At 49.3% G+C, this 15,548-nt stretch overlaps 1 protein-coding gene across 1 annotated transcript in view; it reads left to right on the top strand.

Moving 5' to 3' along the window:
- The window catches only part of FGF18 (fibroblast growth factor 18), a 64,013-nt gene extending 51,059 nt beyond the window's left edge, over window positions 1-12,954 (top strand). Inside the window, exon 5 of the mRNA XM_086851230.1 lies at window positions 11,919-12,954. Coding sequence (XP_086707356.1) covers window positions 11,919-12,185 — 267 coding nt within the window. The 3' untranslated portion in view covers window positions 12,186-12,954. The remainder of the gene's footprint in view (window positions 1-11,918) is intronic.
- The last annotated feature ends 2,594 nt before the right edge of the window (window positions 12,955-15,548 follow it).

Here is a 15,548-nt window from a genome sequence, read left to right as displayed (position 1 = left end):
TAAAGAATTTCTTCTTTATGACTAGTATAAATTTATCTTTTTGTTAAAGCTATTACTCCTTGTCCTATTGTAACAGGTCCCGTTAAAAGGTTTGCCCCATCTTTCTTTAACCTTTTTTAAATACTGGAGATAGTATTTATGGAGATACAAGGAGAAAGATGAAACTGGGAAAATTCAGAACAAGAATGACAGCTGCTTTTCTGAGAAACCTTTCTGTCTTTTTTAAAAAGTTATTAAACCTGTTTATTTATCTTGGGCTTATAAAAACATGGGGGGAAGAGGACTCAAAGGTGCAGTTCTTCTTCCAAGGAGAGGCATGATGTGACTTGTCCATTGTGACAAGGTGACAAATCATCTAGAACACAACAGTTCTGAATATTGGCAGTAATTCAGTGCTAGAGGCGAAGAGGAGCTGATGGTCTCTTTGGAGGAGCTCTTGAGCTTCTAACTGGTTCTCCTGGGGAGTCCTTCTGTGCTTTTTCTCTCTGCCTCAGCTTCTCTTATCTTGTGCACTGAGATAAGGCCATGGGGGAGTGGGGATGCCGTGTTTGCTGAAGGCTGGCAAGGGTAAGTCTTTGAAGTCTCCTGGGGCGAGGAGCAGCCTGGGCTGAGCAGGTGGCTCTTACCTGAGCTGGGCTCCAGCTGCTCTTGCTGAGCCTGTCCTTTCAGACATCCAACTCTCCAGAACTGCAGGATGCTGCAGAGATTGCCCTTCCCTGTCCTGTCCCATCTCTGGCAGGAGAACATTTGCAGTCAGGGGTCTGGGTGAGTCTGAACTATCAAAGGATGGCCAGAGCCTGCCCTTGCTTTGGGTATGGCCAGGGTTGGTGGCAGCTGCATGGGGAGCAGAGCAGAGCATCTCCTGACCCCCAGCACTGTCTCCAGGGAATTCCCTCTGGTTCCTTGACATCCCCCTGTGGATGGAGCAGTCTGGTCAATGCTGGTGCTCAGGCTGCAGCAGGTATCTGTGGGGAGGGTATTTCACACTCCCACCTTCTTTCAAGGATCCTCAGTGATCTGGTGTCCACACACTCTCAGAATCATTGCAGTATAGGGGCATTATTTTTGTAAAAGTATTTCAATGAGTTTGATTTTATTCCCCCATTCTCTGAGCTGGACATGAGCAGAGGGGAAAAGCTGTTTGGTGAGGGAAGCTGTGGGCAGCTGGGTGGCTGAGGCAGAGCTCCAGACTGGTGACAGATAATTTGGGTTCCCCTGCCTTCAGGGGACAGGCTGTGTCCCCTGACACCACGTTTGCAGCACTGGAGCCCTCCCAGCACTCACAGTGAGCTGAGCTTTGGTCCCCAGGCACCGTCCAGCTCCTGAACAAAAAAAGCTGTACCAGCCAAAGCCTGGCTGTGCTGGGGCCATGTCATTGGCACAGGGGACAGGAGGTGGCATGGCTGTGCTGGCCACCAGGGCCTCTCCCAGCCCTGCCCAGCATCGCTGTGCTGGTGCCACTCGCAGCAGAGACCTGCCTCTCAGACACAGTGATTTTGCTGGTATGATAACTGCTTTCCAAGCCAATATATTTCTTAATGTTACCAGAAAGTCGCTAATACCATATGGCAAGGCTCTCTATTTTTGCAGGACAACAAACAAATTGTTGCTAGATGCCAGACTGCTCTGGCAGAGCTTTATCACTGATGCCTGCCAGCAGTAGCCTTTAGGAGATAGTAATAATTCGGGGTTGTTTACATCACAACTTTAAAATCGGGGTTTTCTTGAGGCATGTGTGTGTTTAGTCAGGAAAGGTGGCTAAAAAAATCTCTGACAGCATCGAAGGGTGAAGGTGCCCACCATGGCCTGTAAATGTACTCTTGGCCCTTGAAACTCCTCTGGCCCCAGGGAGAAGGAGCTGTGGGGGCTTCAGCAGGAGCACCCCTTTGTAGGGAAGGAGACTGACCCAGGTGGGAGACACCAGGGCATTCTCCAAAGCCTTTCTGCTGTGCCTGGAGCAGGTTTCCATCAGGTGGCTTTGGCTGACAGTGAGATTAAGCATTCTTGAAAAGCTGTCTTTGAAAAGCTGCAGGTGCAGAACCAGTTCCTCACTGCAGGGCTGGGGGCTGAGGCAAGGACACTGCAGGATGAGCCCCGTGTCTGGTCCCCCCACGTGCCCTGGTGGCCTTTGGGTGTCAGGACCAGCCAGGGGTGCTGCAAAGGAGCAAAGGTTCTGCCAGGAGGTGTGTGGGGAGGGCAGGGGCACCCCAGGGGCTGCAGTTTGGAACTCTGGTGCAGCACAGGAGATGCCTGCCCTCCTCAGCTCGTGAATTTAAAACCACACCTAATTGCATCTTGGATTTCGGGCAGAACTCTAAGCTCCACTGGGGTTTGATGCTTATCCAGAATTTTTCCAGGAGTTGCACAGTATTCAGGTTGCTTAAAGGGGCTTGTAAAACCCAACAATTTCTGAATGCTGAATTTGCAACACAAACATGAGCAGGATTGGTAGGGTGTCAGGTTTAATAGCACATGTTCTGTGGATCTCTCTGTGACATGCTCAGCCATAAACCATTCCAACTTGGCATCTTATGTGAAAGCAAAACTTGACATGGCTTTTGCTGGCTTCTGGTCAGATCTTATTTGGAGCTGCAGTCTGGGTCTTTGCTCTCCTGTGAGTTTGTTTTAGGTTAAATCATCTAAATAAACACATGCACTGGACCCTGAGGCCAAGGAACTTTGGGCATTGCCATACTTTGGACAGGGAGACGCGATCCAGAACTGTCTCAAGTGTCCAAAGTGACTGGAATCTGAGCCTGCAGGATTGCAAAGGTCTTAAAATCAAGGAGGTGACAAAACCACTTTAATTTTGGTTGGGCCATCAGAATCTTCTGCATTTACCTGATGAGGCTTTTTTCCTGCAACCTGTGGAAAAAAAAAAAAAAAATTGAATTAATTTTCTGAAAGTTTAGAAGCTGAGATTCTCATGAAATTAAAAGTGGAAGTGGAAGCTAAACCACCCTCCTCCATTCTCAGACCCCGAACATCATTGAGAAACTGGAGAGAGCTGCAGGAAGGGACCTGGGGGTGCAGGTCTATGGCCAGCTGGATCTGAGTCAGCAATGCCGGGAGCCAGGAGGGACAGCCCTGTCCTGGGACAGCAGGGGCCAGGGAGGGATTGTCCTGCTCTGTGCCGGGCAGAGGCAGCCTCACCTCCAGTGCTGGGGCAGTTTTGAGCACCAAAATATAACAAAGTCACCTTTTAGCTGTATGTGAACATCTCCAGTTAACTTAAGCCTCTTGGCACATCCATAATTGTTCAAGTGTTCACTTTGAAATAGAGCAAATGGTCCTTTTATTAAAATATATATATATATATATATATATATATATATATATATTCTTCATTATAGTAGTTTTATGATAAGGACTCACAGGTACTCTGCTGGGGATGTGAGGACTGTGTGTCAGGTCACCAGAGATGTGTAACACGTGTTCAGATTTACTGTGATTCCTCTTTAGGAAATGTCACGTTTCCTTTGGCTTTTTTGAAGAAGCCTCAGTTCTCTCTCAGACAGAGCTTTGCAAAGTCAAGGTTCACTTGCAGACCAAGCCTGTAAGCTTGACCTCTGAATCTTTTCCTTATCCCATGGCTGGAAGATGACTGTCCCCTTCCAGGGAAGAAAACCATCTTCTTGAGAGCTCTGTGGTAATTTAATTTAATCCTTGCTGTGTTCAGGAAGCAAGTGTCACCATAAAGCTGCTGACCTCCTGTCCCCTGTGTTTCATGGTGGCTGCAGCTGTGTGTCCTGTTGGACTATTTCAGTTGCCAAAGGTTTAATGTTAATTAAAATTACTTATGGGGATCCCTGAGCCCTGGTCATGCCTTGTCTTGTCTGGGTGGAGAGGGTGTGCTGCTGAATGCATCTTGTGCTGACAGTTATCAAGTTGGATTTAATTGCCTTCCTCAGAGCATCTCATTTCCTAAGTGCAATTTGTTGTTGGTCTTGAGCACCTCTTAAAATGAGGGTGATGTTTCTTCTAAGCACTACTTAGCAAAAACACTGATGTATTTCACTGCAAAAGAGCAAAGCAGTGCAGCCTTGTTTCTCTCAAATGGGTGCAGCTGAGATCACACCCAGGGCACTTCTGCTCCTCAAGAACTGTTTCTCCTTGGCTTGCAGTTTGGTTTTGGAGAGGAGGTGAGAAAACAGAGGCTGTTTTTGCAGTGGAGAATAAAACCTGTGCTCCAACAGTAGCAAAATAGTCTTATTGATATGGCAGTTACAGAAGCATATTTAAGGTTAAAAAAAAAAAAAAAAGTAGATCCTTCTTGAATACATTTGTGTTCTTGAGATTCTCTTTCCTTGTCTTTTGGACCCCCAGAGATCTAAAGTTTTCCTAAGGGTAGACAAGTCTTAAGCCTTGCATTTGCTGCATAGGGATGGATGTTGGTCACTCACAGGCTGGAACAAATCTGGATGATCATTTTTTGTGTTTTGATTTGATGATGAATTTCTCTTTTTTCTATAACTTGATATGAAGAGAACTAGTGCCATCCTGGATACAAGCAATGATCTTTCATGGCTCTAAATTCTCTCCATTTAAGCTTGCCCCAGGGAAAGTGGTGTCACTACTGGAATCTTGGCTGGGTGAAATTGCATTTGTTCGAAATGATAGCTTATAGTCAGTGTGCATGTTTGTTCAATGTGAATAAATCTGGGACAGACCCAGGACTTGCTATGAGGTCAGCAGCTGCTCTAGTCTCATTATCCTGCTCCACTCAGCACCTTCATCTGGTGTTTTAAACAATTTTTTAATAAAACATTTCCTATAGTGGCACAATTCTCTGTATCACAGAATCACTGAGGTTGGAAAAGCCCACCGAGTCCCAGCTGTGCCTGATCCCCACCTTGTCCCCAGCCCAGAGCACTCAGTGTCACCTCCAGCCTTTCCTTGGGCACCTCCAGGGATGGGCACTCCACCTCCATGGCAGCCCTTCCCAGGTTTAACAAATTCCCTGATATCCAGCCTGAGCCTGCCCCTCCCTGAGTCTCTGTGCTCTTGTCCTGTCTCTTGTTCCCAGGGAGAGGAGCGCCCCCCTCCTCGCTACAATTAGATATTGAATTGAAGCCTACATGAAATATGCTGCTGGTTTTAGCTGGCTTGTGTAGAAAGGTCAGGATTGGCCTGTGGAGGCTGGAAATGACTGCTGGAAAAGAGCTCCCAGCAAAGCCCAGCAGAGCCCTTCAGCAGCAGGTTGTGCTTTGTACAGAGGGGTAAAACACCTTCCCATCCCTTACCACGTGCAGCCCCTCTCAGCTTCCATGGAACTGGACCTGGGGTGCAGGTAACAGGGGATGCCAGAGATCTGCTGAGATATCACATCTGAAACCTGCCTGGGGATTCAGATCTCCTGAAGAGAAGCAGCTCCCTGCTCCAGGAAACCTGCGGTTTTGACGTTAAGTTTCCTAAATTTTCTCTTGGTTTAATGAAGTTAATTTAAAAATCTGTTGATATTTCTCCTCATTAACAGTAGATGGGTGCAGCTCTCTGAGATGCAGTTAGGAATGTATGTCAAGCAAATGTGCATCTGTGCAGGTGAAGCCACCTGCTTTGCCCTAGGTGGGGCTGTGGCTGCAGTGCTGGCAGGAGCTGTGGCAGCGAGGGACGGAGCGGGCGAGGAGGCCTGGCCCGGTGTAACCCCAGCCTACAGAAACTGCTTTCATCTGTGTCCCCCGTTCATCCTGGGACAGAGCTCTCCCAGGGCAATGGGAGGTACTGAATTTGGTTAGAAAAGGGGAGTTTTGAAAAGGAAGGTAGAAGGAAAGAAAAATTTTAACCGCTTCTCTTCCTTGCTTGGTTCCTGCATCTTGTGTCTGGCACAGGCAAGCACAGGGCTCTGCCGAGCCTGGATGTCCTGACCCACGCATGCAGGACCATGCCCTTTTTGCCTGTTTTCGGGAGGGATGGGGTGTTCCCAGCTCCGGGGGGCAGCTGCGGGCAAATGTGGGCAGGGCTGCTTTGGAACAGGGCCTCTGGAGGGAGATGTGCCCTCCACGGAGCATCTCCTCCGCGCGGTTTTGTGTTACTTCCCTGCCTCGTGAGTGCACTTAGATGTCCTGTATACATAATTAACCTCTCCGCTGTGCTGGCAGACACTTTTATTGAACTGCCCATCATGACTCCTAAGTATTTTCCTCGGAGGATTGTGCAGGTTCAGAGGGCAGAGAGCTGGAGGAAACGCGCATGAGGCTGAGTGACTCTTGGCAGTTATGGATGCAGCTTTTCTGATTTACTGCCTGCTCTAGGAGCAGGAATGTGCATTTGGGTCAAGAGGTGTCTCTGTGGTCAGGATGCCTTGTCATAAATCCAGGACGCTGAGCACAGGGATGCTGCTGCCGGATGTGCCGCGATAATGCCCCTGAAGCGCCGGGGATGGCTGAGCACTGCTGGGAGCTTCTGCCAGCGGCACTGCGGGCTCCGGCAGCGCTGTGCTCACCTCCCGTCGTGTCTTCTGACCTGCCTTTGGAAGGCGGGTGTGTGTCCGGGGGGAGACGGGCAGTGCTAAAAGCTGTGACATTAACGCAGCTCCTGTCTTGCCCCCTTCCCCCTGGGATTTTCCAAGCCATGTGGAGCGAGCCTGGAGAAGGCTCCGAGCATTGCCCCTCTGACTTTGAGCTGAGCTTTGTGCCAAGCTGCAGAGAAGGAACTTCCTGACAGCCACACGTGGCTGGGCACTGCTGGGGGAACAGCTCTGGGGCTGCCAGGGGTTATCAGCGGTGCTTGGGGCACCAGCCCTGGCTCCTCAGCTGGGCATCCTTCAGGAGCTGCTCACGGGGATTGCTGAGCCCGCTGCTCCTGGAAACCCAAGCCTTCCCTGCTGTCAGTGCTGGGAAATTTAGGAGACACAGGGCGGGATTTCTTCTGTGTAATGCAATGGGTGAACCTCCCAGCGTCCGAGGGAATTTTCAGCAGCCCTTTGAAATGATTGCTGAGCTCAGTGGGTGTGCCTCGCACATGAGGGTGGCATGAAACCCAGCGTGGTGGGGTGCCCGTGCTGGGGACTCCCCCCTGTCTGTCTGTCTGTCTGTCTGTCTGTCGGTCTGTGGAGGGGGAGAGGAGGACGGCTGCAAGAAGGGTCCGTTTTCCTTGGTTTTCCGTGTAAAAGCCTGAGTGCGTGCACCTCTCGGAAACTCTTGGCTTGAGCGGTAGCTTTCCCCGCTCCGGAGTTTTTGGGAGGCGGGGGCTTGCTTCCCTCGCAGAGGGAGATGCTGCTGTGAGCGCAGCCTGGGGGCAGGAAGGTGACAATTCGGCCCCTGTCCCTTGGAGCGCTGAGGCTCGCTGTGCCCTGTGCCAAGGCGGCATTCCCGGCTCGGCACACACGTCTGGTGGCGTTTGGGGTTTGTTGTCATTTGCAGCACATCTCGCCCAGAGAGCTCCTAAATGCAGCAGCGCCTGAGGAGGGGCAGCGCTTTCACCTAAGCTTAGCTAACAACAGCTTAATTTTCCCTGATCGTTGCGAACAGAGAAACTTTCCGTCCTGGAGGCTTCTCTCCCCGCTCGGCGGTGTTAGCCGAGCTGCTGGCAAGGGCTCATTCTTGCTGTGAAAGCCGAGGGAAGTTTGGCTTTTCCGGTGCCCACTGCGCCAGATTTGCGAGGCGTAAATGAGAAAAGCTGCCCTGGGCTCCGTGTGCCACCGAGGGCTGCTCGGCTGGCTGGGCCGGGCCGGGCTCGGCAGGCGGCGGGGGAAGGCGGAGGCGGCTGCTGCACCTGCTGATGCTTTGGCTCGGGCTGGTGGCACAGAGCGGCCGCGAACTCCCCCTGAGCTGCAAGCTGTTCGTGGCAGGAATGCCTCACTCCGAGGAGCTCTCCTGCTACGACAACAAAGAACTCTTTGATCCTTTCCATTTGGAGAACTTAAAACGAGAAAGCCAAACTACAGTAAGACCAAGTTGGGTCATAAAAAGGAGAGCAGGAGCACCAAAGCGCTCCGGAGTGTAATTGTAGAAGCAGCAAATGCTTTGGCACTTAATTCTGCTTTAGTGTCAGTTCAACATGTTTCATGTTTAAGACTGCAGTGCCCCTCGCCAAATGCTCTGCACAAACAATGCGGGGCTGCTCCTCGTGTACTCACAGAGCCCCTGGCTCTGCTGCCCTCAGCTGCACGCAGAAACTCAGACCTGTACTGGAGCCTCGTGTGCCCTGCTCCAGCCCTGCTCTGTAAAAGCTCTGGCACTGCTCAGGTGCCTGCCTGGCGCTGGGCACCAACCCTCTGCCAGCGGGGCTGCTGCCCAGCCCGTGTTGCAGGAGATGCTCTGCATGAGCCAGCCCTTGGTGCTGCTCAGGCTGTGCTTCCCCTTCACTCTGCACAGACCTGGGCCACGCCCCAGAGCTTCCCCTGCCAGGTGGCATTTAGATCAGACATTTTATAAGCCATTTATCAGAAGTTTGGCTACCAGATATTACATCTTCCCAAAGCTGTTGGGGTGTGTTTAAACCAAAACATGCTCTGAATGATTTCTCTGCAAAGAACTGACCTGCAAGGTGGCACGGCCTCGTTGCATGGCCGGGCAGCAGCCCCTGGGCCAGCACCAGCAATTTGGTCTCTGCCTTGCAGAGAGCCTTTGCAGGAGCAGCGTTGTGCCTCTGCTCTGAGCAGGGAGCGTGCCTGGAGCTGCTGCCAGTGGGATGGTGAGGCCAAAAGGCAGGAGCAGCCAGTGGGCACATGTGGGGCACATGAAGCCCTCATCCCTGCCATGGAGGGGACAGGGATGTGGGGCTGGGTGTGAGACCTCTGCTGTCCTGAGGCCACCACACTGGGCCAGATGGCCCCTGTGCAGCTCTAGGGCTTTCAAGAACTTCTTTATTGTCAGGAATCTGTTGAAAACACAGAGCTGGGTGTTTTGGAGGGTGAGTGCTCTGCAGGGTGCATCCCTGCCAGCACAGGGTGTGTGAAAGGTGGCTTGGAGCAGCTCCCAGCTGGTGTTGGTGGCGAAGGAGGCTGCAGCTCTAGGCCAGCTACACCAGGAGCTCCTGGGGAAGGGTGAGCCCGTGGCTGGAGCAGGGAGTGATGCTTGGCCAAGGCTGTCTCCCTTTTCCCTTTCACTCCCCTCTCTTTGGAAGAGTGAGGAGACGGCTGACAGGCCAAAAGAGTGATTTGCTATGGCTTAAATAGGGAACTGATTAAATTTTAAATGTTGGGCACCTGATACTTAAAAATTACTGAAAACAAATTGATTTTTCCCCTAATAGATAGCTGTGGGTACAGCTCTTCATGGTGGAGGTAACTGTTGTGAATGATTCATCCTGTTGGTGATCATAAGAGGAACTGTAAAATTATCTTGTCAGTATTTGAAAATCATTTGTGTGCCTGTGACGTGTCTTAGCACATACAGGAATGCTCTGTTTGGGGAAGTGAGATCCTCATCCTGATTTATCTCTAGGTACTTGTAAATGTTTCTGTAATTTCATGTTATCAAACCATTTAGCTCTTCCTCTTCCAGAACGAAGTTATTTTATCTCATGCACCTTGTTTACTTCAAATTAGCCCTGAGGTTGGCCTGAAGTTGCACCTTGTTATCCCTCCACCTCCTGTCTCCGTCTTAGGCTCTGTCAGCAAATTTGAAGGTATAAGTAAATACTTTTTTGTTATTAATAGAGTAAGTTCCCCCTCCTACACACATGTTTTCTTTTCATTCCAGTCTTCATTTTCTGTGAAAATCTGACATTGCAGTACAAGTGGAAACCTCCCAAATTGCATGAAAAACCCTTAATTCTCCTAGCAACAAGGTCAGGGCTCAAATCCAGTCCCTTTCCACAAGCATGGGGGGAACAGCCCTTCCAATTACCTGCTCCCCCTGCGGTATGGATCCGGTCGGTTCACAGGCACCTGGGTTTGGGTGGATTTGAATCCCAGCCATGGTATTGTTTAAAAATTCTCCACTCACTGGGGAAGGGTTTGTAGTGGGCTGAGCTCTGAGAAACCTGGAGCTGGTTTTATGGCTTCCCATTGAAATCTGGTGGAACCCTGTGGTGTTGACTGATTTCCCCCTTTGCCACTCATGTGGCTTTGATCAAACCCAGGACTTGGAGAATGACACCCCCAGGAACTGGAACCACTGAGCTTTGCCCAGTTCTGCTGTTCATTAAAGCGTTTGTGAGCTTCCAGTTGTGGATGGTAAAATGAGGACCTTTGTGCCTATCCAGGATGGAGACTGCTGCTCCTAAGGCAGAGTCCCTGGATTAGCAGAATTGTTGCAAAAGTTGCCAGAATTTGCCCTCTTAATGAGACCTTCCCTGGTGCCGAGAGCCTTGAGGCAGGAGCCTGTGGTGCTGACCTCAGGGCAAACATCGCCTTCTGTCACTGGGATGGAACCAAAGCTCTGCTAAAGGCATTGAGTCCTGGAGGAATGGCTGGCCCTGGCGGCTGGTGAAGACCAGCCTGGCTCTCCTCTGCTGCTGCCTCCAGCCTGGTCATGGTGCCTGATGGTTCCCCTGTGTCTGGAGTGTTTGGGGCTCAAGGTGCAGGGAAGCCTGTGCAGCATGACCCGGTGGGGTTCTCTCCTGTTCCATGGTCCCCTGCCCTTCCCACAAACTGCAGCAAACTCCACAGGGATTGTGCAGCATGTTTTAGGATGGCTCCCCTGGAAGAGCAGGCAGAGCTGTCCTTGGGGGAGGGATGGTGACCATGCAGGGCTCAGCTCCTCGCCCCAGTCTCGTGGCCAGAGGAGCCCCTGAGCAGAGCTGGGGGCTGAGCAGCTCACACTGTTGCAGCTTCCCTGCCCCCAGGATGTGATGGCTAAAGACTGAGAGGGTCTGACAGTGTTTACTTTGGGTGGGCAGGCTTTAATAGTAGCATATGTAGGCCTGCAGTTCCAAAAAACTCATTTGATTTCAGTGGGGAGCTGAACTGGGCTATTATGTTGGGTTATTATGGGCCTTGTGTTGGCTTTGCTGAGCGTTAAATGAAGTCCTGTGGGTCGGTTCATAACTACTTATCCTGTATCTACTGCTCAGCATCTTCTGATGCACAAATCAAAGTGCAGGTGCACATGACATGTGGCATTCTAGGTACAGCACCAGTAATGCAGCAGTTAAGGGCAAGATGTTTTCTGTTATGGGTGAGGAGAATTTCCTTTGTGCTCAAGCACTTGAAGATGGAGTTGTCTGATGCTGTCACTCCCTCCAGTGCTGCCTGTGCTGAACGCAGAATCCGTGTTCTGCCGTGTTCAAAGCCCACTTCTGGGTCTCTGGTAGTCTTGATCTCCAGGCTGAGCTGAGCCTGGTTTGGCTTCAGGGCTCTCCAGGGTCCCAGGGACCAGAGTGGGGCCAGGGACCCCTGCAGCTCCAGCACCCCTGGGGCACCACCCTGTGGTCCATCTGCCAGGGGCTGCCCTGGGATCACATGGGAAGAGAGGGTTTTCAAACTGCTGTGGAGGCTTAGACTGAGGCTTGTAATAATTTTAGTGGGATTTGGGTAGTTGTGGGTGAAAGCCCATAAGGTATTTCAGAAAACATCAGAAGTGAGGGGTAGAAGGGGAAACGCTGTTGTTTGGGCCACGTGAGATTCTGGGGTTTGGGTTTTTTCTGACTAATATGATGTTTCCCTGGCATGAGTTCAATTCATTCTCTCTCTCTAGTGGAAAAACGCAAAGCTGGGTGTCTTGCTTTGCTTGCAGTTGAAGGCACTGGACTGGATAAACTTAAACGTTGTCTTTGAAAAATTTTTCTCCCCTTGGATAAGAGTTTTTTTTAAAAAAAGAAATTATGACCTCACACTTTCATGCTTTAAATATTTTTTTTTTAATTTCAGCTGATGCTTGTTATGGCTCTTATTAACAATGTTTGAACCAAAAAAGAGGTCCAGATGTGATGATTTTATTTATGCCAAATTGAGTTTTGGTCACTGAGCTTGCATTTGGATTATTTATTTTTTCTTTTCTTTTTTTTTTTTTTTTTTTTTTTTCTTTTTTCAGCCTGATGGCACCAGTAAGGAGTGTGTCTTCATTGAAAAAGTCCTAGAAAACAACTACACAGCTTTGATGTCTGCAAAATATTCAGGCTGGTATGTTGGATTCACCAAAAAAGGGAGACCACGGAAAGGGCCCAAGACCCGGGAAAACCAGCAAGATGTACACTTTATGAAGAGATACCCAAAGGGGCAAATGGAGATACAGAAACCTTTCAAGTACACAACAGTCACCAAGAGGACTAAGAGAATACGACCCACCAACCCCAGCTAAAAATAGACAAAAACAGTGTCACAATAAGAAACCACAAAAAGAAAAAAAAAAAAAAAAACTGCACCAGAGGAATATTTTTACATTAAAAATAAGGAAGAAGCTCTATTTTTGTACATTGTGTTTAAAAAAATAAAAATAAAAAAAATTAATAAAAGACTAGATGGCAAATGCTGGGGAAAGCTGTTCGGGATTTATTGTGACTTGAAAAATGAAATGAACTGCTCTATTTAAATTGACTTCTTGTTGTTGATGACACACAGGTGCTTATTTTGCTTTTTTTGGAAAGGACAACTTCTCAAGCATATCCCCAGAGGGAAAAAAATAATAATAATAAAAAAAAAATTAAAAATAAATAAATAAAACCAAAGAAAACCAAAGTTCTTTCCCAAAGTTACTGAGACCCTGCCCTGCCAAGTGCCAGTTGCAGTAATCTATTTATTGCCTGCTGCCCGCCGGCCAGGACAGGCGGCGGGAGCTGCAGGGATGAGCCCGTGGAGCTCTCGGCGCACCAACCCTCTGTAACCCTCCTGACGACATAGGGAGTCACGGCTCCGTGATCCTGCATCCTGCTCACTTCTGGAGAATGCTGCTAACTACATTCAAGTGACTACAAGATGACCTAGTACACCAATGATAAGGGAATATTTTAAAACCAGCTATATTATATATATTATATATATATAAGCTATTTATTTCACCTCTCTGTATATTGCAGTTCCATGAACCAAGTATTACTGCCTCAACAATTAAAAAAATTATTTAAAACATATGTACATATTTTTGCTGTTCACACTTCTTTCCTCTCCCTGAGTAGTGTTTTTTTAATGCATATTTGTCCTTTATGCGAGGCCAGCAGGAAACGTCCAGGGCAGTTTCCCCACTATAAACTTCATTGCTGATTCTGTAGTTCCTCCTGTTCCTTAATACCATCTTCCTCTTCCTCCCTGGCTGTTGCCACGAGGAAGAGTCTCAGTGGGGTGATGGTGGGATGAGTGTGAGGGAATCCACACCAGTGTTTTTTGAGAGCAGCATATTTGATACTTTTCATTCCAAGGAATATTTCCTAAAGCTGTGGAAGCCAAGCAGAAAGTAAACTGGAGAATGAGTATCTGGCTGCATATGTGTGGCTTGTGTTTCCTTCATTAGAGCTTTTAGAGGGGTTCTTGCTTTCAGCTGTTTAATTCAAAATTGTGCCTTTTAAACCTTCTCCCTCAGCCAGACAAATCCCTCTCCCTTGTCCTGCATGGTTCACCCAGCTCATCCAGGGATTTGTTTCCCTGGTCAGTCCAGCCAGCTTTCCTTCCAGGAATTCTGCACTGGATATGGGGGATGTAAAGTGCCCCACAAACAGAAAGTGGGGAAAAGAAGCAAGATGAAATACCTGACCTCAGATTTTAGCTGGAATGGCAACGGAGCCCATGTGGAGTTTTAAGGAGAAGCTCACTTGGCTTTTCCTTCTCTCTGTGTGCAGACATGGCTACAGTCCCTGGTTACAGCCAGGGCTGGAAATGCTCAAAGCCACTGAGAAAGCTTTTTCTTGTTAATCAGGAGAATGACTCTCCCCAGAACAAGCTTTCCCAAGATAACTTTGAGAGCTGCAGCCAAATCCTGCAGATCAAAGCTGTTTGGAAGATGGTGCAGATAAGCATGCAAGCTTGAGGATGCTTATCTGAACCAATCTCCAAACCTTGCAAGCCTAGAGAAAAATGAGCAGTGCTAAGCAGGGTCACTCCATGCTGCTCCAGGAGGAGCTGGGCAGCTGTACAGGTGATGCCTCATGCCAGCGAAGCACAGGTGGTCACTCAAAAACCCCCTGTCCCAGGGGATTAGTGGGACCTGCTCTCCTGGGGCACCTGGAGACAAGCACAGGAACAGGACCCAGTGGTGGAATTGGTTGATGGGGGCTGGAAGGCTTTGCCAGCTTTGTCTTCAGATTGATTCATGTGGGAAGGATTTGGGGAAAGTTCAGAGGAGTGCTAGGGTGGAGGACTGGGAGCAGCTGGAGATTTGCTGTGTTAGTACCTCCATGAGGAGACACCCAGATGATTTCCAGAGTGAGAAAGGTTTTATGGGTGTCTTTTTTCTCCTTGAAATACTGCCATGGCCCATGGCCCTGATGGTTTCACTGTTAGAATGACAGGGTTTGCTTGCCATTGGAGGAATTTGAAGGGGTGGGGGCAGGAAAGGCTGGAGAAGTCTGGGCAGAAGGGATCTCCTCTTCCAGATTGAGTCTGGGAGCAACCAGGGAGGATCTGCTCCCTGTCCCACAGTGGGACATTGGCACATGGGAGTGAGGGACCATACGATTGGTATGCAACTGGGGCCTCAGCTCATGTCATTGGTTTACAGGAGTATTTCCTGGACAGCAGTGGGACAGGCTCCTCAGGCTGTGGAAAGGCAGCATGGGGAAGAGATCGATGCTCACTTGGATTAGGTGATGCTGGAGAGTTTTGCTCGCTGATGGTTGATGATACATTGTTTGTATTTGAACATCTGCTTTCAGGCCTTATTAACAACAGAAGCAGGGGAAAAGGTGAGAAGAATTTACACCAGGTTCCCTTCAGAGGACCTTCACGTTGGACAGAAGGGTGCTCTGGGTAGGAGATATTCAAGGAGTGAACAGAAATAGGGGAAATCCATCCTGTGCCCAGTAAGGGACAGCCCTGTGCGTGGGGCACATGGTACTGCTGTCCCAGGCTGTGCTCAGGGGTCGGGCTGGGAGCTGGTTAGAGGTGGCTGTCAGCAGCCCCGCTAGACAGGTCCCTCTCTGACCTCCACAGCAGAGAAGTAGCTGGTCTGTGGTGTTTAACCTCACTTTGTCCATTCAGAAAATATTCAATTGCCCTGAAATGGGTTGAGATTTCCATGAAGGCTTTGCATTTGATTTACTTTATAGTTGGAGATTGTTAATGAGGATTTAATTGCTATACTGGGATTCTCCTCAAGAGAAAGGGACGCAACACTCTGTGATGGCATTAATGTATGTGGAGCTCTGAGCGGGCATATTTTAACCAGTACTCTGCTTAATTTGCTTTAACAAAAGTCTGTTGGAGCTACTGCTTCAGAAACACTGCTAGATTTGTCACACTTTCGTTGGCTGAGATCAGAGAGGTGCAGGCTGATAATGCCAGGCTGGTTTTGTCAAGTGCAGCAGCCACTGAGCCCATGAGGAAAACTTTGTGGGTCCAAGGAAGTTCTTTGAGCATGTTGCACAAACCAGAGCTGTTTGATGAGAACTGGGTGGTGGATCTCCCGTGCTGTCCCTGTGAGGGGGAAGGGTCAATGGTCACAGCTCAGATAGGCTCAGTGTCTGGTCCAGGCAGGGCAAACCCTTCACCATGGTGGTGGTGTGCCCTGCCTGGG

Source organism: Cyanistes caeruleus, chromosome 15 (assembly GCF_971803275.1).
Source record: "Cyanistes caeruleus chromosome 15, bCyaCae1.hap1.1, whole genome shotgun sequence".
NCBI classification, from domain to species: Eukaryota; Metazoa; Chordata; class Aves; order Passeriformes; family Paridae; genus Cyanistes; species Cyanistes caeruleus.
This window is presented reverse-complemented; position numbering and strand designations above follow the sequence as displayed.